Raw genomic sequence first — 25,821 nt, 5'->3', positions numbered from 1 at the left:
CTTTGACCATATCCCTCTCTATGCTGATACCAAATAAAGTATTACGGCATGAACCCTCTATTCAATAAATGCTGCCAGATAGTGTCAAAGGAATATGTTTCCTATTTTTGCATTTCACACAAGGACAATACATTTTGCCGCTTTCAATTACAGTTTGCATAAGGCCGGCCTGGTACATGAATATTTCCATCCGTTTTTGAAGTCTTCAGTCAACGACCCATCAACATTTTTGGGCGTATACATCCACTTTCGTAGATCGTAAATAGACATTTCAAAAACAAATAATTAAATTTTTTTTTTCAACTACTAAAAGTTTCACTCAAACATTTCAAGACTCAAAAAATTGTGTCCTTATATGTTTTTTTGGGTTGATGGAATAATGAGAGAAGAGAGGGTATATATAGATTTTTTGTTTGGTTACCAACATATTGCCATTGAATATTTACATCAAATTTACGTCGAAATAAAAATTACATCATATTTACATCGATATTACATCGACTACAAGATGGAGACCAATTCGTCGTAATCAATGTAAATTTTACGACAATGTTACGACGAAATTAAATCCGTTCTTCATTCGTCGTAATATCGTCGTAATTTTACGATGATTTTACGAGAGTAGTTATTTTACGTCGAAATTACGACGAAATATGTTGACGTCGTAAGTGCGACGTAATTGAGTCGTAAATTTACGATGATCATAAATCGACGTAAAATATTCGTTGAAAATGCCCTTGTTGTTACAAATTGCCAAAAAAAAAGAAAATGTATTGATGTCTATTAATTTTTTTAGGCCAACTATAGATTAATGAAATAATATGATATGTTATTGACTTCTTAGTAATATACTAATATAGATAGATATGTGCATGCCATGTTACTCACAAATGCGTTAAGACACAAAACGATAAATGTATTTGTTCTTGTCTGATCTTCGACCGTATCCCTACAAATCAAATTTTGTTTGTCTGTTTTTTCTTTTTAACTTTTTTTGGGGAAAAAAAATTGTTCATTAGAAACTAAGAGAAGCCGGAAAGAAACGTTGTTCTTTTTGGAAAGAGATAATTACGTCGTGCCATGATTAACAAGAGAAATTACGCGTAGAATTATGTCAAAGCTTACGATTCTACCAAACCGGCGATTAAAACAAAACCTGGTTTTTTGTCTTTCAATTTTCGTGGGCCTTATTTTGAGCCATTTATGTAATTACTGAAATATCAAAATATATGGGCCTTAAGACTTCAGTTTGTAGTCGGTATACACATACTTAATGCTTACACAATAAAAATACGCTCACACAGTCACACTTATGAATTTTTATAAATGTTATATACAGTATTATCGACACTCTGAATTTTGAAGATTATTATAGATAGAGTTATTAAATCATTGATGATTGGCATTTTACGACAATCCTAAACGCGTCTAACTCTTCTTAATTACTTTGCTAGTCAAACTGAAGTATTTTTTCCTGTTCCAGGCGTTTTGGTCGTATCTATTTGTTATTATATTTGGCAAAATATCAATTGTAGTCCTATGCATTTTTAGCAAATTTGGTAACATATCAAAGGAATTTTATAAAAAAAACTCTTATAGTTTACTTAGTTGACCCAAAAGATTTGATGACTTTATGACCAAAACATTTCTCCTCCATTGTATAAAAACGGTTCCACGAGCTAAAACAACAGTAGATATCAACATTTACACATCTTTTGTAATAATATTTTCCATAAGTAAAACAATGGAGAAAATATTAATGAAGTTTGCTTTTCTTGTTTTCCTAGTTGTTACAGGTAAATTACATATTTTGTATATAAGAAAAAGCTTTACATAAGAAATTTATTTATATCAATATACTGGTTTTGGTCACAGTTCTAAATGTTGAGGCAAAACATTTATCACCTGAAGAAAATCCTCAAAGTATGTTACATCATGAAGCTTCGCTGCATGTTGTGAAACCACAAGGTCACTGCAAGAAAGGGTGTCGTGTGATCTGTATTCCCAATCAACAATTTATTCGTTGTATTTGTTTATGCTAATTTTGAAGTTTAATCTTAGTTAATCAAATAATAAGATATGATTTTATTAATAAAAATTTTACATGACATTAATAGGTTACATCATTACATTAGACTGCTTTGTCAAATTCTTAAAAAGACAAACCATAATTTTGGTGTAAAATGTAGAAAAACAATCTTAAGAATAATCATTATATGTTGAATAATTTGAAATAAATTTGAACAAATATTTTTCATGAGTAAATTCTCGATTAATTTATAAAGTATAGAAAAGATGAAAAACTTTTGTAACAAAAAAAAATGAAAAGAAGCCACACCATATTTTTTTCTTTCATTTGAATTTCGTGGTTTACCCAAATGATTTAGATTTGGATCGATTCAAATATATCTGCATTGTAACTAGATTATCTTTTCTGTTCGGTTTAAGTGGATTTGTACATAAATGAAATTTTAAAAGAGAAAAGGGTCAAAGTTTATCTCTGTAATATTTATTTTCTATAAATGTAAAAATGTACATATATTTGATGATATACTTTTTCTGTTTGTTGTTTGTTAATATTATAATTGGAAACAATTAAATAAATACGTCTCCTTAAAACCAGCCTGAAAGAAACAGCTTCTCTTCCGTCTTTTACTCTCCATCTCTCTTCCGTCGTTTCCTAAGCTTTTTTTTTGGTTCTCTTCTCAGATTCTCTCTTTGATTTGAGATTTTCTCTGTTTTCATCCACAAACACCAAAAAAAGGAGAGATTTTTGAGAAAACAAAAATCCTCTGTTTCACTCTCAAAGGATATGAGATAAATCTCGCACGTATTAGCCGCGTAATCCGAAACTCACCATTAAAATTCTCATCTTTCGTTTTCGATTTTGAGAATTTTTCAATTTGCATATTGCGTGCCTCTGTTTCTTTTTGGGTTTCTGCATGTCCTAGTGGCTGATATACAGCTGACTTTTTTTTTTTTAATTCATTGATTGAATATTAATTTAAGATTTAGTATCTCTGGATTAGAATTTGTTTGCTATATAGATCATAAAAGGCAATTGTGGTAACAAGTCGTTTTCTTAGGGTTTACATTTTCTTATAGTGGGGTTTGATTCTTTGCTTTTCTAATTAAAAAAAAAGGCTTATTGGAGAAATTTTTCATTAATGTTGGTTTTACAAAAAAAAAACATGAATTTCAGAGCATGTGCATGATTTTTGAGAAGTTTGGTGAAAAACAGTTTCTTATAAAAATCTAGACTTGTTTGAATATCTAAGCCGCCTTTGTTTAACCTGGTAAATCAAAAAAATTGTTTTTTAATAACTCCTGCATGGTTTCCATTCAATTCACTAGTAATCTGAAGAAAAAATTAGATGTTGTGATAATGATGATGATGATGAAAAGATTAAATCTTTAAGTCAGAATCTCTGTGTTTTTGAAAGCTGTGTGGTATTTGTCTAGTTAAAGAGTTTGATTTGAATTTAAGACATGGAGAAGACAACATCAGGAGGAGGAGGAGGAGGAGGAGGAGGAGATAACAAGAAAGACAGGATTTTTCGAGCAGATAAGATCGATTTGAAAAGTTTAGATAAACAACTTGAGAAACATCTGAGTAGGGTTTGGTCAAGGAACATTGAGAAGAATCATAAAGCTATGGAGGAAGAATGGGAGATTGATTTGTCTAAGTTGGAAACAAGGAATGTTATCGCTCGAGGTACTTATGGTACTGTCTACAAAGGCATCTACGATGACCAAGATGTTGCTGGTAACACATTCAAAAACCAAAAACAAATCTTTTGTTAATTTCCATTAGCTAGAGATTGTGACTTGTGTTTTGGGGATTGTTTGAGTAATGGCAGTGAAGGTGCTTGATTGGGAAGAAGACGCTAAAAACCGAGATTTGTTTCGTCAAGAGGTCACTGTTTGGCACAAACTCAACCACCCAAATGTCACAAAGGTTGGTTATATTCGTTAGTTTGCTCAAATCAAAGGGTCTGAATCTAATGAAGAATCTTTGAATGGAACAGTTTGTTGGAGCTTCAATGGGAACAACGAATCTCAAAATCAAATCAGCTGATTCAGAAAACTCGTTGCCTCAGCGAGCTTGTTGTGTGGTTGTGGAATATGTTCCTGGTGGTACATTGAAACAGTACTTGATCCGTAATAGGCGAAAGAAACTTCCTTTTAAAGTCGTTATCAAACTCGCTCTTGATCTCTCTCGAGGGTAAGTAACTTAAACTTCTTCCACTACTACTCTTTTACAAGATTTGTGAAGAATAACGGAGAAAGCTAAATCCCTTAACGTTTTTAATAATTGCTTGCAGGCTAAGCTATTTGCATTCAGAGAAGATTGTGCATCGCGATGTGAAAACAGAGAATATGCTTTTGGATGCTCAAAGGAATTTGAAAATAGCTGATTTTGGAGTGGCCCGAGTGGAAGCTCTTAATCCAAAGGACATGACTGGAGAAACCGGTACTCTTGGATACATGGCTCCTGAGGTAAACAGTTAAACCCTTTTTTTTTTTTTTTTTCATTTTTAGGGTTTGTTTCTCTGTTTCGAAGTAAAACTCGGTTTTTTTCATAGGTTATCGACGGCAAGCCATACAACAGAAGGTGCGATGTTTACAGCTTTGGGATATGCTTATGGGAAATCTACTGCTGTGATATGCCTTATCCTGATCTTAGCTTTGTCGATGTTTCTTCTGCGGTTGTTTTACATGTAAGTTTTGACCTAAACAAAACCCTAATTTTGTTTCCTTGTCTCACGTTATGGTTAAACTTATGAAACTTTGTTTTCTATGTTTTTGAAAAGAATCTGAGACCGGAGATACCAAGATGCTGTCCGAATGCATTGGCGAATATAATAAAGAAATGTTGGGATGGGAATCCACAGAGACGACCGGAGATGGAGGAAGTCGTGAAGATGCTTGAAGGAATTGATACTACTAAAGGCGGCGGAATGATACCGGAAGATCAGAGCTCCGGCTGTTTCTGCTTTGCTCCTGCTCGTGGCCCTTGAATCTCCCTTTCTACCTCCTTCGTCTTTTGTTTTTTCGTCTGGTTTTGTTCTTTTCCCTTTGACATTGAATGCTCTGTTGTGTTTCTTCTTCTTCAAGAAACGTCTTTTGACTATATTTGGTCATTGTGAATATTCAAAGTTGAGACGAAACTCGAATTCATTGGTTTTGAGCTTGACAAAAGAAAAAGAAACAATTAATTGGTTTTTTTTTTGGATTTCTGTGATTATTAGAGAGTATGTTTCAAGGAAAGCTCTATATATTATGAATGTTAAAGACTTTCATTTTATAAAATACCGAAAAAAAACATCTTATAAGATTATTAACTGAACTGTATTTTGTTTAGATATTTTCATTGTAAAATGATGAATTAATAAGACGTAAATTGTGATTATTGAATTTGTTTTTGGTGGTCTATCGCAAGTTGGAACATAATATTGTAAATGTATCTAAATTTCACTACTTTCACATTATCATTCATAACAATTATAATTCACACTTATCTATATCGTATTTTGTCCAGAGTTGATAATATCAAATTCAAAATTTGATTTAAAGCCATAAAAATATGGGAGAACTGTAAATTTAGAACACATTTTGTAAACAATTGTCTTTATAAGATTTTTTGGACTTTTGTTATTTTTGGACTTAATTACCTTTTAATTAATGATTACATTAATTTCAGAAATTCAAATTTAATGTTTATTTTTTTTAGAAAAATTCAAAAATGCCAAATAAAGAAATAAACTAATTACCAAAAATTAGTTATGGAAAATTTTTAATTTTTAAAAATTATTTTCTACAACACCTAGAAAACGTATTCTACATTCTATGATTTTATAAAATATGTTTTCTAGACATTCCTATACAATCTACAGAACCTAGAATCGATGTTCTACATGTTCTTCTTCATTCTACTAGCCGTATAGAATAAGTATTTTATAGACTTTTCATCGTTTTACAGCTTGTAGAATACATTTTCTATACTTTTCATTACGTTCTACATTTTACTAGAAAGTGTATTCAAGTAATCATTCTTTGTTCAACGTAATTTAGAACATGTATTCTATTAAGTTGTTAACAGAATCTGAGAAAATCTAGTATTCATGTGCTTATCCACCAAACTAAATATTTTCTAAATATTTAGTTTCTTTTTTATTTTCATGTTTTTCTTCTCTTCCACAACGTTTTTTCTTCTCTGTTTTGCTCTTTTAGCTATCTTCTCACACTTTGATGAAAGACAATCTCTTCTTCAACAAATCGGCTAGCTTCAAATCTTAATACCAAACAAATGGAGCTCACTCAGCTCAGTAATTTCCATAAACATTAGAAACAGAAAGTATATGTACATAGTTATCTTATATATGTTCCAACGACTTTACATCCACATATCCATTATCAAACATATTTGTTATCAAACACAGGAATTGTGATGCAGGTGATCTGGACTTCAACTTAATCCTGATCACCAAAAAGGTCTCCTATTTATGATTTGACAATGCTTTAGAAAATTGTATAAGTAAAAGAATGGACAAATTTTTCACTATGTAGTCTTTACACACAAGAACAGTACACAAACACGATTACAAGCCATCAAAGACATAAGAAAGAATGTTTACACTTTACAATTGATAACTCTTGAAATTCTATTTGCAATTCCAGTGGCTCTGTATTTAGCAGTAGTTTCTTCTGCTTGAAGAATATCTTCTCCTCTCTTTGGCTTTCTTGTGAATCACTGCAACCTTATTCTTCATCTTCTCTGCTTACTATGCTTTCTTCTTCTCTAGTTGCTCCTGCAATTCAAACACACGTCAGACACATTTTAACTTCTCAACTTGGACTGAACAGAGAAGTAAAATAATAATACATTAATAATAAACGAATTTAATTTGTTTGGTGATAAGGATTGTCTAGATGAGTCGCCTATTTGCATGGAGCACTATATATAAAGAAGAACGTGAACACATTATCCCACGTGTCAGCTGATTCCCACTCTAGTTACTTGATTACAATCCTACAAGCTATACTCATCAAGAAAATATTGATGACAAAATCTTGTTTCTTGTAAGAATGTGCATAAAGTCTCATATTCATAAAGCAAAACCTTGACAGAGTAAGATTATGTATGAACAAAACCTAACACAAATCCATAAAAGACAAGTATTAGGAGTTTACAGATTCTGTAGCAATAGTTATGAGTGGGTGAGCTTAGCTGAGCTCGAGAATCTCAGAGAAAACTCTCTGTTATGATAATGAGAACCTCAAAATAAATGAATAACAACAATCGTAAAGCCTACTCACACTGGTCACTGGGACAAATGGTCGAACATCTGGTGAGCGTTGGTGATATGGCTTTTCCAAACGAAGAAGAAACGGTTTACACAGAGAGGAACATAGTCATTTCACGCCAAAATGAAAGTAGCAGCACACGCAAAGAAAGAAACGCAGAATAAATAAGGGTATTTATATGTATGTGTCGACGAGTCGTATACATATATATATATATATATATATATATATATATATATATATATATATGCGTGATTCAAAACCTTGGCTTTGATTGGTAACTTTGCGGAATGGCGGAATTGCGGAAAAAATATTGCAGAATAGATTAAGTGACTTATAAGTCGATTTTCTGCGGAATGACTTTTCTGTTAAGCAAAAACGCTGTCTGCGTTTTTGTGTGTATTTTTTCATTACGCGAATTTTTGTTGATTGGCAAAAAACCTGCGGAATTGTGTTTAAAAACGCAATTCCGCCATTCCGCAGGTTACCAATCAGAGCCCTTAGAAAGTTAGAATATGGAAATCGTCTTCAACTCCAGCGAATAAAGTTTTAAGGTTTTGCAGAATTTTAAAAAACTAAACAAAAAATTACTAGAATGAAAAAATTAAGAGTAATTTTGGGTTTTAATTAAAATAAATCTTAGAGAGACAATGTTTAAGCTAGTAAATCTTAAAAGGACAAATCATTTGAGAAATTGTCTACAAATATTTGGTTGAGCTCGAATTAGATTGGAATTATATAGCATTTAACATTACTTCCCGAATTCTTTATCTTGTCTACGTTCTCGTAACTTTCCCGTTTGCCCGAGGAACTAGTGCATTTGCTCTTTACGGGCCCTAATTTTGGATTACATTCTTATTCTAAGCCCATGACAAATCTGTTTCAACCATTTACTTTTTCGATAAAACTTTACTCTTCCATTTGGTTTCGTCGGAGTAGTTGGTTCATTTCTCTAGGGTTTAAACCTCCGACATGAAAACACGGCGGAAGAGAAACGTCTCCGGCGATCCTGTTACAACAACTACGCGACGCAACACGCGATCAAGGAAATCAGAGGAGGATGGAAGAGAAAGCTCCTCATCATTGCCGATCCCAATCGAGCTCTTTGTCGATATATTCTCGAGGTTGCCGTTGAAGTCTATAGCGACATGTCGTTGCGTGTCGAAGCTCTGGTCCTCCATATTCCGCCGTCCAGATTTCACAGAATTGTTCCTGACCAAATCTTCTGCTCGGCCGCAAATCTTGTTCGCCGGGACTAGCGACGGTGAGCTCTTCTTTTCCTCGTCATCGCCGCCTAAAGTTCCGGTATCGAACTCGTCTCCTTTAGTTCCCAATCATCTTGCGCGTTTCAACTTTGATAGTTTCTGTGCAATTAGAGGTATTGTGCGTAGTTTAGTCTGTGTTCAACATCTTCGGATCTTAGATGGGCAAAAGGAAGTGGTAGTGGTGATATGTAACCCTAGCACGGGACAGTCTTTGACTTCACCTAAATTGAAGACAAGTAGAATTGGGGTGAGAAGCTATTTTGGGTATGATCCGATTGGTAAACAATACAAGGTATTGTCAATGACACAGCCAAGTGTTAACGGCTTTGCTATGGAAGGCGAGGAGCATCAGGTTTTGACATTAGGAGGAGCTGGAAACCTTTCATGGAGAATGATTGAGTGTTGCATACCCACTTGTTATCAAAAGAGGAACCGGAAACATTTCATGGAGTATGATAATGCTGGGATATGCATCAATGGACTGTTATATTATCCATCTATTTAGAGATCTACTATAGTTTGCTTTGACATTAGGTCTGAGAAGTTCAGCTTTATTAAGGAAACTGTGGAAAACGCAGTTGACGGAACCATGATAAACTGCAACGGTAAACTAGGTTTGATTATGTCTAAAGATAAGAAAGGATGGTTCTCCTCGGGTGCTGAGAGAAGAAGTAAACGTTTTGTGTTGTGGGTTCTAGAAAATCTTGAAGAACAGGAATGGTCTGAGCATATCTACGTGTTGCCGGCTGTGTGGGAGAGGATAGTTAGAGATGAAGAAGAATTGCTATGTTTTGCTGGAGTGAGTCAGGCTAATGAGATTGTGCTGTTGTCGACTGAAGGATTCTACGATCATCGACCCTACCTTCTCTACTTCAGTCTCGAGAGGAACACTTTGGTAAGAGTTGATATTCAAGAAACAGGTGTTCTTCACTATGAGAGGCATCGCCCTTATATAGACCATGTAGAGGATGTGAAGCTCTATGCAGGTGTTTAGACACTTAGGTTGTCATCTATTCTATCATCACACAGATCTTATTTGGATGATTATTTTCTTGTTTTCTTTGTGGATATTCTGATCCATTCCCTTGTTTACTCTTTACAGTGAGCAGTGGTTGTTCTTAGTTATGTTTAATTTGCTTTGTACTCTCTTCTCTTTAGAAGCAAAGCAACTTTATGGAATCGTATCTCCATGAGTTTCATGTTATTCTCGTATATCCATAGGTTGGCCAAAAAGAACAAAGTTTTGTGGTATGATTTCAACCTTGTGGTGTGTATGATAGACAATAGTGCTTTTATTACATCTCAAAGCATGTCATGCCTCAAAGAAATGATTAAAAGAAAACCTTAAAATTAAATGCTTCTCTACTGTTAATGATACTATTAAAATACATGACAACTTTGGAATGCTTCTTTGACCATCAAGTTGTGGTAAGATCTTGTGAGTTGTGGCACAATCAATCACTCGTCTTGTTCTTATTCCTCAGTGACCAAACCAACGAGCAGAACAAGAAATCTTGTGCAATTAAACTGGAAATGTAATCTCAAGAATCATAGTCGCCTCCTCCGATTTTTCAAGAATCGGGTAGAAGAAATCAATTGATTTCCCTCTAAGAACTTCTCAATCAATCTGTATGAAAAAATCCAATTTTTTCTTGCATCAGAAACGTGAAGCAAAGCAGATGAAAAAACTGCCCTTTTTCTCAAGTCTTAGCTAACTTACGAATTGCAGATTGACTTTTGCGAAGCTGCTACTTCACGGTCCGGAAAAGAATCCTCTAGCCTTAAGCTTAACCATACGTACAAATCCAGAACCTGTGTTCCGTTGTCATGCACATAATCAGACCCTAAGACTAACAAAATCCGAACTGGACCATGAACCATGGGTAAAGAAAGATGTTACCTTGTGAAGCGATTCAAGTTCCTTGAGTTCTGTTGGTGTTTTGGGAACCTTAACTATGTCGGCTCCAAATATCTCTCGGAGCTCCACAATGCGTCCCTTTGAGAATTTTTGAGCAAACTGGTGTATCAAGAAGAAAAGTGAAAGTGAACAATTATTTATCTCTCAAAAGAAAAAAGAAAAAAAACATAAGAACTTGTAGTTTTTTTTACCTGTGCAAATCCCATGCTTGATATTTCATCATTTATATCAACTGGACTGCAAGAAATCACGTTTTGATCAGTCCAATCTTATTGAATGCAAGAAACAAGAAAAGACTAAATATGTTACTTTTTGCTATTACCTAACCACGAAAAGGTACTTCTCCTGCAATTTGAGGGGTAATTCATCAACAATAGCCGCAACTTTCTGAAAATTCAAGACCAACACGTTTTTAGATAACAAACTCTCTTTTCTGATGTGTGAACAAAAGTAGATCCTCACTGTGTATATTTACCATCATGTCTTCAACATTGGAGATAAAGTAGTTTGAAGATAACTTAGCGTTTTCAACGAAATGTTCCTGCCAAAGTTAATGAGCCATGATTTCAGATCCATCCACTCATCAAAGACCAATAACAACGAAGGAAAAAACTGTTTCTTACCAAGATCTCGTACAAGCCGAGTTTAGGGTGTGCTTGTGAATACATAGACAGGAGGTCGTATGTTGGAAACAGTCCAGCACGCTGGATGATAAAAGTTTTGGTGCAAAGTTAGACAAGCACAAGAAAGTAAAAGATGCTGAGAACTAAATCTTTAAGGCTATATGATAAAATTTACTTCAATAAGAGGTGAAGGAGAGTTAAGAGAAGAATGGAGCAACGGAAGATCCTCTTTGTACAAACAAGTTACTTCGCCAACAGGGAATTTTGACCGGAATCTGCCAGCTCTCCCTACAACAGGATCATGAGAAAATTAAAACGATTCTCCATTTATTTAGTCTCTGAATCATTTACAGAACACAAACAGAGAACTAACAAAAGCAAAGAACCAAAGATATCCTAGAGCACCCTAAACTCTCCTAAACCCAAACCAAGATCCTAGACAAATTCTAAATCAAGATCCTAAACCAAGATCATATTTGTTGAATTATACCTGCAATTTGTTTAATCTCAGATACTGTTAGGTCTCTGGTCTCGACACCATCAAATTTTTCAAGGGTCGAGAAGATAATCCTTGAGATATTCAGATTAAGACCCATGCCTATTGCATCACTGGCAACAAGCACATCAAAGGCATTGGTGTCGTCGTTAAACCTTGTTGCCTGCATTCCTTTGAAAGCATTAAAATTGGAGAGAACAAATATGAACAAAAGAGATAATCATAGAGCATCCAGTTAAGTCTAGAGAAAGAACAGTAAGGAAATCAAACCTGTGCTGTGCGAGTCTCTGGAGGCAATGAACCATAAACCACAGAGCAAAGATGCTTCCCTGCCTTTTCAATTTTTTTCTACGACAAGGTACAAGAAATGAAGACACAGTAAGAGCAGATAACAAATATATACTAAGGCAACATACACCATTCAATAGCTCGTGAGGCCTAGAGCCATGTATGCATTTTAAAATGTTGCCAAAATGTTCTATTTCTTTCTGGCAGCAAACTCAAGCTAGATTATGCTAGATACAGGAAGAGAGTACAAGATTAAAAAACTGCTAACCTTAAGCTTATATATATCTCGCCGTGAAAAGGTTACAAGACAATCCCCAGTTTTAATATCGGAAACTGAGCGAACCGGAACCGTCAAAGGGACTAATGGCGAAAGCCTCTCATATTTAAGAACCTAAATACAAAATAAAAAGGATCAAGAGGTTATGGTTATGTCAAGAGTGTCTAAGAACATCATAGAATTTCCAGTATAGATAAGAAAGGGTTAGAGAAGAAAAAGGATCTCTACTCTCTAGCTCGAATAAACATGATACCTGGAGATCATCTCCAGTTACTTTCAGTATATCTTCAACAAGGGGCACGACAGCTGGATCGCCACATAAATGTAGCTCATTAGCCGCAATTCCAAGTAGAGCACGAGTAAATGCAAACCCCCTTTGTTTACACCCCACCATCTGAGATTAGGGAAAGAAAGGAGGTAAAATTAGAAGAAAACAAAAGTTATGGTCAGTATCTTCAGCCAAATGTAAGCAAGACTAGCCTGAATTTCGTCAATGATGGCACAATCGTAGACAGACGTAACATCAGCCATTTCAACTGTCACAGCTTTGTGGTTTGCACCTTCCACTAACTCTTTCTCTTGTCCCGTGATCAAATCGCATGGAACATTTGATTTGTTCAAACGTTTAGCTACCTCCCATGCCAACAATCTTAACGGACCACAATATACGCCTTCAAGTAAAATATATGCAAATCTTTAAAATTTCAGGAACTGGCTTCCAAAAAATATATATATATATATATATATATATATATAAACAAGAAGTTTAGTAGTCACCTTCTAAGGCATACCTGAAGAGCTCTGCTCAAGTTGCTTAAGGGCATTATATGTTTTCCCACTGTTTGTCGGGCCGACATGTAGAACGACTTTACGCTTCTTCTTTCGAGCGATTGGATACCATGTATGAGGACAGCTAAAAATCCAAGTTTATGACATGAATATAAATCAATTCCCCTTAACAAATATCTTCACAACAAGAGATCATAAGAATGGTTAAAGATCTAAAAAAAGGAACTGCAAAAAGAGAACCGCGATTCGTTGCTATTGGGGAGCTAACATAAAATCCAAAAATTTGTCAAACAATGAAGGTTTGGTCTTACGTGAGATCAGTGAAATCGAACTTTGAAGTTTTGGTTTCCGTGCCAGTGAAGTCGTACTTTGGGGATCCTGAGCTCTTTCTGTAGCTCCTAGTCAAGAAACCTAATCTCAAAACCTCACCAAACTCAGGTTCCAAGTGAAACCGCCACAAACTTCCCTTATCAGCTGAAACACGAAGCCATCATAAGATACAACCATAAGCAACCCAATCTTCTTCTAAAAACTACACAAGAAATGAGTGAAGAGACTACTGAACTAAAACAGAAAAAGGGTCAGATATTGCTAAAATTTGAATTTCAGAAGGTCGAAATAATTTATAAACTGGAGTCGACTATGTCTATGAAGTAAACTTTGATCGTTTCCAGCAATTTCTCAGAACCATACGAGAAACAGAAAACAGAGAGAGGGTTTCGAAGCTCGAACCTTGAAGAAGACGAGAAATCCCGAAAGCTGAAACCTTTCGAAGCCGTAGAACAGAATACGCCATTTTTTTTAATGTTGGGATTGATAGAAATACAGAACAGTTTCTTTACAGGAAGAAATCCCTTAATTCATCAAGGTCAATAAAACTCGAGTATAATCACGAAACCTCTCATTTCCATTTCAGGATTAAGTGCTTTGATTCGAAAGGAAGCTTACAGAAATTAAAATTGTTCATCGATAAAGAGTGAAATTAATCGAATAATTGTTTTATATTTAGAAACTGAAGGAAGAATCGCAGACGACCATTGTTAGACCTGATTCTTCTCAGAGGTCGGCGACTAAGCAAGAAGCGGGAGAGAGAAGAAAACGAGAGGTTGCTTGCAGAATCAATGTTAATTTACATAATAAACCTCTAATCTTTTGCTATTATCTTTTTTACACCCTCATACTTTAGAAAATTGAATTTTTAACACTATCGCACCCATTTATGGACCCCAATTAATATTTCGAAAATACCCCTCACTGTCTTCTAGAATTACCCGATCAACCCATCTTGTTCCTCAAGTCGCTTTGATCTATAAGCATAAGTCGGAATCGAAAATCGGGAAAAGATCGAACCTTAAGCCTGCGACGAACAGATCTGAAGATGGAGTGCGTATTCGGTCTCGTCGGGAATGGATTCGCCATCGTTGCGGCGGATACATCGGCAGTTCACAGTATCCTTGTCCACAAGAACAACGAAGACAAGATCATGGTCCTTGACTCACACAAGCTCGTCGCCGCAAGCGGCGAGCCTGGTGACCGGTAAAACCTCCTCCGCCTCTCTCTCTCTCTCTCTCCCTCTCTCTCTCTGAATCAGCTGATTGATTTGATTCGTTGTTTTGGGGATTTATAGGGTTCAGTTTACGGAGTATGTTCAGAAGAATGTGTCACTGTATCAATTCCGAAACGGGATCCCTTTGACCACATCTGCTGCAGCGAACTTCACTCGTGGAGAGCTCGCCACTGCTTTGAGAAAGGTGAGCTCTTTTCACTGAATTGAATTTGCGATTTGAGCTTGGGAAATTAGGGTTTATAGTTTCTTTGCATTAAGATGCTTTTATGAGATAGTGTGATTTTGGAATATCAGCAGATAAATTGGTTGCTGGAGAAATTTTTAGTGTGTTGGAGGAGGTGATAGATAATGTGCTTATTCTTGGTTTGTTTTACTCGTTTTGATACAATTTAATTGAGATTGTGTGCTAATGAGTTATTGGATTGAAAATTTCCTCTGTTTTGATGATTTATGCTTGTTGATATGTTGAAGCCCTTGGGTTCTCTCGGGTTTCAGTTCCTCCTCTAACATGTGGTTTTAAAGATTATTGTTGATTCAAGAAGTTCTGAGATTCAGAACATGAGTTTTTAAGTTATTAGAGAATTAAGTTCTCCAATTGTGATTTCATTACCGCATAAATTATATGGATGCAGCTGGAAGAAACACCTATGTTTTCATTAATGAGATGATCAAAGAATTTGAACAAAGGAATGAGACTACTCCAAAAACTTTGCTTTGATTCAAAACTTTGTTGCGGTTTTGTAAATTCAAGGAACTTTCCTGTTCTGTGCTTGGATGTTAATATGTCATAGAAGACACTCTTCGGGTTCGTTGAAGTAACAAAGTTTAGAATCGTGACACCTATTTTGGCGGAAAGTTGATACTCTAATCAAAACTGATAGTCTCCTATGTTCAAGCTTGATAAGTTATTGTAATGGCTTTGAATAAGAATGTGCAAAGACTAGGAAGTTTGTGGGCCTCCTTGAAAACGTAGGAAGCTGTATACTCATGCGTAGCTGATTTGTGATCTTTGGCTGATTTAGATTCTTCCAAAATTTAGAATTTATTGAGGGGTATTATTATATGCTGTGAGACCTATGTGGCCTTTGCTTAATACTGCTAATTGACACTGAAAATGCCAATGATAGAAACTCTATTAGTTTCAAACAGTAGATCTTAATATTGCGCTTAACCAACATGAGATCTCTCAATTGGTGATTTGTTCTGTTTGATTGCAGAATCCGTATTCTGTGAACATCCTGATGGCTGGCTACGACAAAGAAGCAGGCGCATCACTATACTACATTGACTACATTGCAACTCTTCACAAGGTTGATAAGGGAGCATTTGGCTACGGCTCATACTTCTCTCTCTCCACAATGGACAGACACTACCGCAGCGACATGACTGTGGAAGAAGCCATTGAATTGGTCGACAAATGCATACTTGAGATCAGGTCGAGGCTGGTCATTGCACCACCAAACTTTATCATCAAGATCGTCGACAAAAACGGAGCTCGTGTCCACGCTACGCGTCAGTCTGTACAAGACGTCACTACTGCTGCTGTCTGATTGAGTCTTCGTTAATGTTATGAATTTTAAAAGCTTTCTTGGAATATTAAGTTCTCAGATCATGATTATGATGATATGACTCTGTGTTTGGAACTTTGAAATGAAAAAGAAACAGTTTCATTCTTGCCCTTAGAGCTAAAACATCTTTCTTATTCTACTGTATATCATTCTTGCTTGAATCACTGTACACTGAAAATTCAGATTGAAAAAGGAAAAAGAAGAAGTAAACCTAAACACACAGATTGTTTCAGATGCGAGTGAGGAAGATAGACGTGGCTAAAGTCATGATGATGGTCAATAGAAACAAGAAGTTTCTGGTGTTTTGAGAGTCGTTGGAGATGGATTGTGGAAGTGGTGATGGTGGTGATGACAAGGAAGCTGTTTCTTCTGGTGAGAATTGATCGGAGATTGGTGAATTCCCGACGGTTTCCGGTGCTAATCCGACGGAGGATTGAGGAGAAGCAGAAACTCGATCACCTGCAGATTTATCAAATTAAGCTCGTCTCAGTTCAACGAAACATTACCGAATCCACGAAAATCGAATTCGTTTCTCAAAATCTTACCAGGAACAAACGGAGATTTGAACTGGATACTCTGAAGCGGCGGAAGCTCAGGCGACTCTGCACCACACAGAATCAAAATCCCTAAGATTCGATCAATCGATTCAAATTGGATTTAGAGGAATCGAAATTAAACCTGATGGCGAACAGCGAGACTCGAAATATTCGTCGTTGGAGCTCCGATCGATACACATCTGGGAAAGAGAAAGCAATCTAGATCTATCCAACGGGAATCCGAGGATCATCGGCTGCCGGAGAAGATAACAGAGGCAGTTTCCGGCGCTGGAATGAACAGAAGATGAGAAAACCGAGCAGCAGAGTTGATTCGGCGTCTCTGACATGTTGTTCGGCGGAGCGGAGACGAAAGGAAGGCACGGAGAGAACATAACCAGCTCCTCCGTACAGGTCAGAACCGGTGAAGAAGATGGTGCCTGCGTAGTCGCGTCCACGGCGGAGGAGGAAGAGAAGGTGATCGAAAGTATGAGGATGAACACGACGGTGGTGATTTTGGCGGCCATTTTTTTGCTTTTCAGAGATCTCTCCTTCGTGATTTTTCAGTTACAGAGAAAGTGACGACTGAGACTCAGCGTAACGATGGTGGCGGGAAATAAAAGAACTTTCAGGAGGTCTTGATAATTCCCTGTATTTACGAATTTGCCCTTAGAGCTTGATTTTAACGGAACGAGACGCTGAGTTGGCAGTGATAGCCAATGAGGATGCGTACACGTGGGAAGACAGTTTAGTTTGGGCTTTTTGGATAAAATATTAAAGCCCATAATTTATGTTTTCGACTTTTTTTTTTTTGTAACATCTATTATATTAATCAGATTGTAAAAGGAGCATACAATAAGTTTCGAATCCAAACAGGTGGACTACTATAAATAATAGATAATACATGTTGCTCCCCAGCTTTTTTTGCTAAAAGGTCTGCAATCTGATTCTTTTCCCTGTTACGCTTTGCAATCCACCATCTTATATCTGTTAAGATATTTCCAATTTCTGTGCTTTCTCCAGTTGTGTTAATGATCCGAGTTAAAGTCTTGTTATTCCCTTCAAACCAGACTTTTCGCCATCCTTGACTCCAAATAGTTTGTACAACATGTAGAAACCCAAGTGCTTCTGCCTGAAGTGAATTCTGTGCTTGTGGTAACTTAGCTAATCCTGAAATGACGTGAGTTCCTTTATGATCCCGCAAAATCCATCCCACTGGCTGTATATAAATCATCGTTCACATGGGTACTATCAAAATTACATTTTAACCAACCTTGAGGTGGCGGCTCCCAAGCAGAACTTTTAACTAATTGAGCATCATTACTCTCTGTTCCATAGAACCCCTCTGTTGTGGTTACTGCGACCCATTCTTGTGATCCTTGTATACCTTTATTTGCAACTTCCATGGGAGTTGAATCTTTTTGCTGAAAAATGTTTTCGACTTTTTTTTAGTTTAGTTGACTTTTGAAATTTACATTTTCTTTTACTTTTTTTTTTTTCAACGACATTTTCTTTTACTTAAGAGTGTGTGTGGCCTTGTGATTTATTTGAGTGTGTAGAAATTTTTTCATAAAGCCAAGATCTATCTTTACTATCTCTGTTTTTTTTTTTGTCATTGTAAACGATTTAAATAACAAAGTATCTAATTTTCTTGAGATTTCGAGAATTAATCAAAAATAAAATACTTTGTGACTCAAGCCTTTTTTTTTAACAGAATTGGTATAGACATGTTTATATTTGTTACTTATCTTGAAAATCATGAAAACTAAGAGTCTGTGGACTTGTGATTTGTTTGAGTAGGTAAAAAAATTGTTATGAAATCAAGATCAATTTTCACTATCTATGAAAATCTTAGAATTTCTTGTTGCTGTCATTGTAAACACTTTAAATGGCAAAAATATCAAGTTTTCTATGGATTTTGAGAATTTGCCTGATCCTAGATAGGAGTTATACCTCGATTATTAATTATTCTTTATAATTATTATATCATGTAAGGAACACATGCATATTCAGAACGCAACTTCACCAAAAAGGTGTTGCAAAAGTTGATCATCCATATTGAGCCACATCCTTATTGTCGTCATTTTCTACGGCATGAGTAACGTATTTATCTTAGTTGCAAAAAAGCACTCCAACACAAAATACCATTTAAACTCAAACAACCAATTAAAAAAACAAACTCTTGAGAGATTTTGGAACAACGCAAAGAAAAACATGAAACCTGAAATGTGTTTACTGTTGCTGCTTGCAGTGGTGTCGACAATTTCTGCTCAGTCGAGCTGCACAGACGTCATATTCAGTATGGCTCCATGTCTGGTCTACGTCACCGGAAACTCTTCTTCTCCTTCTCAACAATGCTGCAACCAGTTGGCTACTGTTGTCAGGTCTTCTCCTGAGTGTTTGTGTGAGGTTCTCAGTGGTGGAGGTTCTCAGCTTGTGATCAATGTTAACGAAACACAAGCTCTTGCTTTGCCTAAAGCTTGTAATGTACAAACTCCTCCTGTTAGTCGCTGCAATGGTAAAAAAGACTCTGTTTTTGTGGGATCACTTTTCCATTAGCTGTCTCTTGTCTTTCACGCATTACGAGTTTGTTATTTTGCAGGTGGTTCTTCGGTTAATTCTCCTGCAGGATCATCAAACACTTCAGGTAAAGGTGACTAAATTATTTGGAGTAAAGAGATTAAAGGGTTGTGGTATGGAAACCTAACTAAGTCTATGAACAGAACATGGAAATGGATCGAAAACAGTTCCAGGAGACCGGTCATCGTCTGATCTTTGGAGAGCACAGTACGATGAAAGTTGTAAGCTGTGTTCGGGGGGGAGTTCTTGTCTATCGTTGGCCTCTATGGTAGAATTTTCTTTTTATTTTATTTTAAGAAATCCATAAAGCTTTTGAGCCTCTATGAAGATCCATAAAGCTATTGAATTCAAGTGTATTTAGGTGTTGTATGATATATTTTGTGCTTTATTAAAATCCTGCTTTTTGGGTGATATTGGTTTGTAGCTGCAAAGAGTGTGTTGTATCTATTTGCTTTATGCAATAAACATTACACTAAATCAGTTGCTTGCTTCTAAAAAGAAGAGAGTACACAAATTAAACATAACTTAATAAAACCATTGCTCACACAGATAACAGAAAATAGTCATCCAAATAAGATATGTGTGATGATGAAATAGATGACAACCTAAAACAAAACAAAGTCTCTCAAGTTATGAAGTACTTGCATAGAGCTTCACATCCTCTACATGGCCTAGATAGGTGTGACACACATCAATTCCTTGGATATCAACACTTACAACAGTGTTCCTCTCGAGACTAGGGTAGAAAAGGTAGAGACCATGGCCCGACGATAAAACAATCTCATTAGACCGAGTCACTCCAGCAAAACTTAACCAGGCTTCTCCAACTATATTCTTCCACACAGCCGGCAACACGTAGATATGCTCAGACCACTCCTGTTTCTTGGGGTTTTCTAGAACCCACAACAAAATACTTCTATTGCTTATATGAACACCCGACCGGACACGCCCATTATTATTTTTGGAGAGAATTAAACCTAATTTACCATTGTAGTCTACCATAGTTCCAAGGGACACTGCATGTACAAAAGGTTCCTTGACTAAGCTATACTTCTCAGACCTAATGTCAAAGCAAACTATTGAATAACTCTTTGTAGATCTATCAATTGATGGATAATACAAAACACCATTGATGCATATGTCTTTATGTAGGTAATAATGATATAAGATTGGAATCACACCAAGTCTTATAATTCACAAGGTTGTCAAGGACAACAAGCTTTGTTGGCGGAAGGTGGAATAGATGGTAGAGATGGTGCGATGATAAGATGATTGACTCACTCAATCTGTTGATGATAGACTCTCTATCAAGTGATCGAACAAACTACTTGAATCACACAAATAGTTTAATCCAAGAATTCTAATAAACAATGTGAATCACACACAATATTCAAAAGAAATAACTCTTGCAAAGAGCTCTTTTTGAAGAAAAACGAAAATGCTTTATTACTTTAAGATTGAATGGTGATTTGTACAAATGATATAATGAGCTTTATATAGAGCTCTTACAATGTTCTAAACTCTAAAAATAAGAAAAGAAATCTTAGCAATAAGAGAATATAGCCGTTGGAGCTATTATGGCGAGAATCGGCCAAAGTAGAGGAAGTGATGTAGCCTTTGATCTGGACGGTTTGAGGGGATAGGTGAGCTTCTCTGGCACATTAGTTTCTTCATAAAACACGTCCAAGTTGTAGCATTCAAGAGAAAAGAGCTGTTGGTGAGATATTCCTCAAAGTGTTAATGCATCTATATATGGCAAGTGAAGTTGCAGAAGGATCCGCCTGATCCTGTGGGTGCTGGTGCATGGGAAGGTGTTTCTAAGCTTCCTTAGTTGCCTTAGAGTCTCTCCTGGGCGCCAAACCTTTGTAGATAGCGAACTAAACCAGTCAGAGCTCGGACCTGCCATAAATAGAACCAAGTCAACCCGTTTTGGGAAATTGAGTGTAACTTGAGGATCCAACGGGCAATTCTTCGGATCTTGAGCTTGTTGGATCAAAGAAAGACCAAATAATATTCTCCAAGTAATTTTGGGCTGAGAACATGGATGAGTTGGGCTGTAGAGCACGATCTTCAGCCTAGCTGCGCAGTTGGGTCTGAAACGGATCTTCCAACTTGTAAAATGAATAACTTCCCAACCAGAACCGGTATTGGTTTGATTTCAATTGTCTCTGATTCTATGATGAGTCAAGAATCGGGAACAAGTCGGTTTACAGCTTAAATCATTCTGGTTCAATCGGAAACCTTCAATTACGGCACGTATGTCCAAATCGTGGAAGTTAGACATCACCTGATTTGTAAACTGAATAACTCCTTCTTCTGAGCTCCAATTGGACTGATTCCACTTCGAGGCGTTCACTGGGTGAGATAGAAATGTAATACAAGTGTTGGTCGAGCTGGACCACTTGATCTCGGACTTCATCAGTGCTGAATAAGGCGCATGGGTCTTCTTGGGTGGCTTGAACATGCTTTGGCAAAGAGTTTGAGTTGATTCTTGAGAATCTTCATTTATGGGTCGACCCAAAAGTGTTTTGGCTCGATCATATCCTTCATTGATGGCATTTTGTTGGTGAAACTCCAAGTTTTCATCCCTGCTTCTGTTGGGCTCGCCTTTATGCTCCATTGTTTTCTCCGGTTCAGCTTCTATAAGATATCTCTCGGCTTCGGATGGGCCGTCTGGTTTGTCTAAGGTCATTGGGGTCTCTTTGTGATGGTTTGCTGGGTCGATGACCACATCAAATAATAATGTGGTATGCAACACTTGATTGTTCTCCATGACAGGTTTCCAGTTCCTCCTAGTGTTAGAACCTGATGATCCTCACACTCCACATCGTCTTCAACCCTTGGTCGTGTCATTGACAATACCTTGTATTGTTTATCAATCGGATCATACCCAAACAAGCTCCTTACCCCAATTATCCTTGTCTTCAAGTTGGGTAAGGTTAAAGATTGTCCCGTGCTAGGGTTACATAACACCACCACTATTTCCTTTTTCCCCTCTAAGATCCGAATATTTTCAACACAGACTAAACCATGGACATGACCTCGAATTTCAGAGGAACTATCAAAGGTGAAACGCGCAATGATAGGGAACTAAAGGAGACGAGTTCGATACCGGAACTTTAGGCTCCGATGATGAGGAGAAGAAGAGCTCACCGTCTCTCCTCCCGGCGAATAAGATTTGCGGCCGAGCAGAAGACCTGGTCAGGAACAATTCTGTGAAATCTGGACGGCGGAGTATGGAGGACCAGAGCTTCGACACGCAACGACATGTCGCTATAGACTTCAACGGCAACCTCGAGAATATCTCGAAAACGAGATCGATTGGGATCGGCATTGAGGATGACGAGCTTTCTCCTCCATCCTCCTCTGATTTCCTTGATCGCGTGTTGCGTCGCGTAATTGTTAGACGATCGCCGGAGACGTTACTCTTCATGGCGGAGGTTTAAACCCTAGAGAGACGAACCAACCACTGCGACTTCCACCATTTCAAGTGGCTAACCAAACGGAAGAGTAAAGTTTTAGGGAAAAATGCCAAAAACAAAATATCTTTAACTATTTAATTTTTGAATGAAACTAATACAAACTTTTAACATTCCCAAAAACCTATATAAACTATTTTTTCTATCTATAAAAATATTTAAATTTTTTAAAATTTCATTTTCCCATCTAATTTTACGGCCGTTAACAATCATAATAAAATCAATAAACAATGCTAATTTTTTGTATAAAAAAATTCTAAAAAAATATCTCAACTATTTAATTTTTCCATAAATCCACACAAACCTTTTGCGTTGTCAGAAATTCACACAGACTATTTTCAATCTATAAAAATTCACAAATTTTTTAAAATTCTAATTTCCCTCCTCAGATTTCACGATCATTAACATATATAATGGAATCAAGAAACTAGATTAGTTTTCCATAATACATGCAGATTGCTGTTAGATTAATACTATTGTTACCCTTATAAAATTTCTAAATCAATTTGGGGAAGAAAAAACCTAATTAAACTTTAATTTTTTTCTCTCACTCTTTCAAACATTGAGTAAAATTGGTTGAAAATGTGGTAAGTAGAGCAATAAATCATGTTTGGAACACATACATTATCTCCTCGAATTGCTCTTATTAGTCTTATATATCACAATATATACTGTTTCCAACTCGATTTAGACTACTAACCATATTTTTTAACCAATTTTATTCAATTTTTAAAAGAGAGAGAAAAATTAGGGTTTAGGTTTTCTTTCCAAAATCGATTTTTGGGATTTTCTAAAGGTAACAATAGTATCAATCCTACGGCAGTTAGTATGTGTTACGAAAAACTAACATAACGGCCGTGAAACTTGAGGAGAAAAAATGGAACTTAAAAAGTTTGGGTATTTTTATAGATCGGAAAATAGTCTGTATGGATTTTTGACAACACAAAAAGTTTCTTTTGGTTTCTGAAAAAATTAAATATTTATGTATTTTTTAGCATTTTTCTTATAAAAATTAAAAATGTTTATTGATTTGTTATATTCGTTAACACCCGTGAAATCAGAGGAAAAAAAAAATAAAACTTTAAAAAAATTACATATTTTTGTTAATCTAAAAAATAGTTTAAGTAAATTTCTGATAATGTTTAAAGTTTGTGTGGATTTTTTTAAAATATTAAATAGTTGAGATACTTTTTTGGCAATTTTCCCTTTATATCGATGAGAAGAGTGAGTTAAAACAAATTTATGAAATAATGGGCTTAGAGTAAGCTCATGTAACCTAAAATAAGGGCATGTAAGGAGCAATGCACGAACTAGTAGTTCTTCGTAATCAGTATACTTTTCTTTTTAACATTCTAAATTTTTAAGTAAATTAAAAAGTTTACAAATTTGGTCATCTATAGGCTAAATTATTTTTTTAATATTCAGAATGAATTATGAAGCAAAACTTGTAAAATTGATAACATCATATTTTTATTTATTTATATATTGTATCAGCTGATCTGATCAATTCGATAAAAAGACATTAAAATATGCTATAGAATGGATTTCTTCCAAGTTCAATAGACACCATAAACTCTTAGTGAACTCAGATTAAAATGTCATAAGATCTAACAGCTCATCACACTATCTGTTTCGAATTTGAAATGTCTTCTGAGTAATGTTATGGGTTAACATAATCATCTGTTACCGGGTGGCAAACTGTCTAGACCTAAATCTCATACCCATATTTTCTACACAAATATAATTTTCGTTTTGAGGGAGGTTTGAATTCGGGGGGAGGAGGGAGCGTCTTTCACAATGTTATGCTAATTCTAGAGATTTTAAGGCTGGAATCTACATTCGAACAATTATATGGGTAATGCCATCCTTCTACTTAGGTTTATAACACTAGATATTATGGTCATGCTACATGTCCGGATTAGTATTTAGTCCGATGTACTCAGTGGCAGAGATAGGGTATAGAGAGAGGGGTCATTTGACCCCTGTGTATTTCTAAAAATATTATATACATTTATACTTTTTTAAAAAAAATAAGTGAAATATTGAAAATTTAGTTTAATGACTCCTGTAGAATTTGCTCCGAAGACATTGTAAATTAAAATTAATCCCTGTAAAATTTTTGGCTAACTCCACCGTGTACTAATTTAAACATGCAGAATTGTATGAAAAATTACTTTTTGAACTCCTGCTTAAGTCCATGAATTCACCGGACTGAATACAGCCAGCTGCTTGGTCCCTAATCAAAATCTGGACCATATAACCCACATTTATTCCTAGAAGTTCTGGAATACTCCTAAAAAGGCAATATTTTTACGTTTTTAAAAGCCCACAACACATGTTAACACACGAAATTATTTACTTGCGTCTAGTTTGTCAAAAACTATGTCACGTTTAAAAACCATTAGAAAACTCATAAACAGATTTTCTGACGTGTATAAGTTTTTGGTTCATATTACTACATTGCTATCGGAATAAACATTGATAAATAATTTTAATTTAATATTAAATTAAAATCATGTGTATTATTACGTGGATCCTAATTTAATTTTTAATATGATAAAAAGAACTTATAGTGGTGATAACTACAATGCTATAAATAGAAACGCATGATGTAGAAACTGTAGACAAACAATTTATATATGGCTGAAATCTGGAAGACAGTTAATGGCAAGAGTCAAACAAATGTCTAGAGAAAGTCAAGGCAAAAATGGCAACGGAAACTAACTAACACCCACAAAATTCCCATTTTAAACTCACGCCGACAAAATTTGTGCCAAAATAATATAGGACATGATAAACATATTGCAAAATGATGATTAAAAAAATAGCGATTCTGCAAACTCTGTTACATGACTATAATATAAAAGCTTGTGAACTAAAAGGCTATAGGACAATACAACTATTTTGGTGGATCCTAAAACTTGGCTGCTAAACCAAGATCGACTTGGTAAAGAATTAGTTGTCTTTGTTCATGAGTTTTAACTTTTAATTGGTATGAGTGTCAAATAATTGAAGAGTGGACCCCTAAGTCCGACCACCTTTGTCTCCATTTCCACAAATCACAATTCCATGTCTCTTAGAACATGGAGCCAGTTATTATTGCAACTAGGACTTGCTCTTCCTAATCTTA

At 35.7% G+C, this 25,821-nt stretch overlaps 7 protein-coding genes across 7 annotated transcripts; 4 read left to right on the top strand and 3 right to left on the bottom strand.

Annotated features, from left to right (window-relative positions):
• The first annotated feature begins 2,671 nt into the window (after positions 1-2,671).
• Positions 2,672-5,197, top strand: LOC18028734 (serine/threonine-protein kinase STY13). Its single transcript, XM_006414579.2, has 6 exons — positions 2,672-3,766; positions 3,861-3,958; positions 4,029-4,225; positions 4,326-4,500; positions 4,587-4,721; positions 4,815-5,197. Exons 1-6 carry the CDS (start codon positions 3,490-3,492, stop codon positions 5,019-5,021), a joined length of 1,089 nt encoding a protein of 362 aa, XP_006414642.1. The 5' UTR covers positions 2,672-3,489; the 3' UTR covers positions 5,022-5,197.
• Positions 5,198-8,245: 3,048 nt separating this feature from the next.
• On the top strand, positions 8,246-9,795 carry LOC18029195 (putative F-box protein At2g19630). The gene is given in 1 exon segment (XM_024149734.1): positions 8,246-9,795. A coding segment is annotated over 1 exon segment (1,287 nt). The 5' UTR covers positions 8,246-8,280; the 3' UTR covers positions 9,568-9,795.
• Positions 9,796-9,819: 24 nt separating this feature from the next.
• On the bottom strand, positions 9,820-14,020 carry LOC18029194 (DExH-box ATP-dependent RNA helicase DExH16, mitochondrial). Its single transcript, XM_006414577.2, has 16 exons — positions 13,697-14,020; positions 13,276-13,438; positions 12,967-13,088; positions 12,656-12,846; positions 12,429-12,569; positions 12,167-12,289; positions 11,881-11,958; positions 11,605-11,773; positions 11,290-11,402; positions 11,115-11,195; positions 10,967-11,032; positions 10,814-10,878; positions 10,683-10,728; positions 10,474-10,590; positions 10,294-10,385; positions 9,820-10,200 (listed from the first exon to the last, which is right to left on the bottom strand). Exons 1-16 carry the CDS (start codon positions 13,758-13,760, stop codon positions 10,122-10,124), a joined length of 1,710 nt encoding a protein of 569 aa, XP_006414640.2. The 5' UTR covers positions 13,761-14,020; the 3' UTR covers positions 9,820-10,121.
• A 190-nt stretch (positions 14,021-14,210) lies between these two features.
• On the top strand, positions 14,211-16,213 carry LOC18029193 (proteasome subunit beta type-2-A). Its single transcript, XM_006414576.2, has 3 exons — positions 14,211-14,500; positions 14,592-14,715; positions 15,749-16,213. The coding sequence occupies exons 1-3, from the start codon at positions 14,343-14,345 to the stop codon at positions 16,079-16,081; spliced, it is 615 nt and encodes a 204-aa protein (XP_006414639.1). The 5' UTR covers positions 14,211-14,342; the 3' UTR covers positions 16,082-16,213.
• A 115-nt stretch (positions 16,214-16,328) lies between these two features.
• Positions 16,329-17,159, bottom strand: LOC18029192 (non-specific lipid transfer protein-like 1). The gene is made up of 3 exons (XM_006414575.1): positions 16,778-17,159; positions 16,645-16,701; positions 16,329-16,558 (listed from the first exon to the last, which is right to left on the bottom strand). The coding sequence occupies exons 1-3, from the start codon at positions 17,157-17,159 to the stop codon at positions 16,329-16,331; spliced, it is 669 nt and encodes a 222-aa protein (XP_006414638.1).
• A 1,617-nt stretch (positions 17,160-18,776) lies between these two features.
• Positions 18,777-25,771, top strand: LOC18029191 (non-specific lipid-transfer protein-like protein At2g13820). Its single transcript, XM_024150146.1, has 5 exons — positions 18,777-19,150; positions 19,235-19,279; positions 19,356-19,398; positions 20,271-20,277; positions 25,691-25,771. Exons 1-5 carry the CDS (start codon positions 18,847-18,849, stop codon positions 25,769-25,771), a joined length of 480 nt encoding a protein of 159 aa, XP_024005914.1. The 5' UTR covers positions 18,777-18,846.
• Positions 20,659-22,709, bottom strand: LOC18029190 (F-box protein DOR). Its single transcript, XM_024150145.1, is given in 2 exon segments — positions 20,659-22,290; positions 22,292-22,709. Coding segments are annotated over 2 exon segments (744 nt in total). The 5' UTR covers positions 22,646-22,709; the 3' UTR covers positions 20,659-21,900.
• Positions 25,772-25,821: the final 50 nt, after the last annotated feature.

The sequence above is a fragment of the Eutrema salsugineum genome, unplaced genomic scaffold (assembly GCF_000478725.1).
Source record: "Eutrema salsugineum unplaced genomic scaffold, Eutsalg1_0 scaffold_1, whole genome shotgun sequence".
NCBI lineage: Eukaryota > Viridiplantae > Streptophyta > Magnoliopsida > Brassicales > Brassicaceae > Eutrema > Eutrema salsugineum.
The sequence above is the reverse complement of the archived record's forward strand: the minus strand, read 5'-3'. Positions and strand labels throughout refer to the sequence as shown.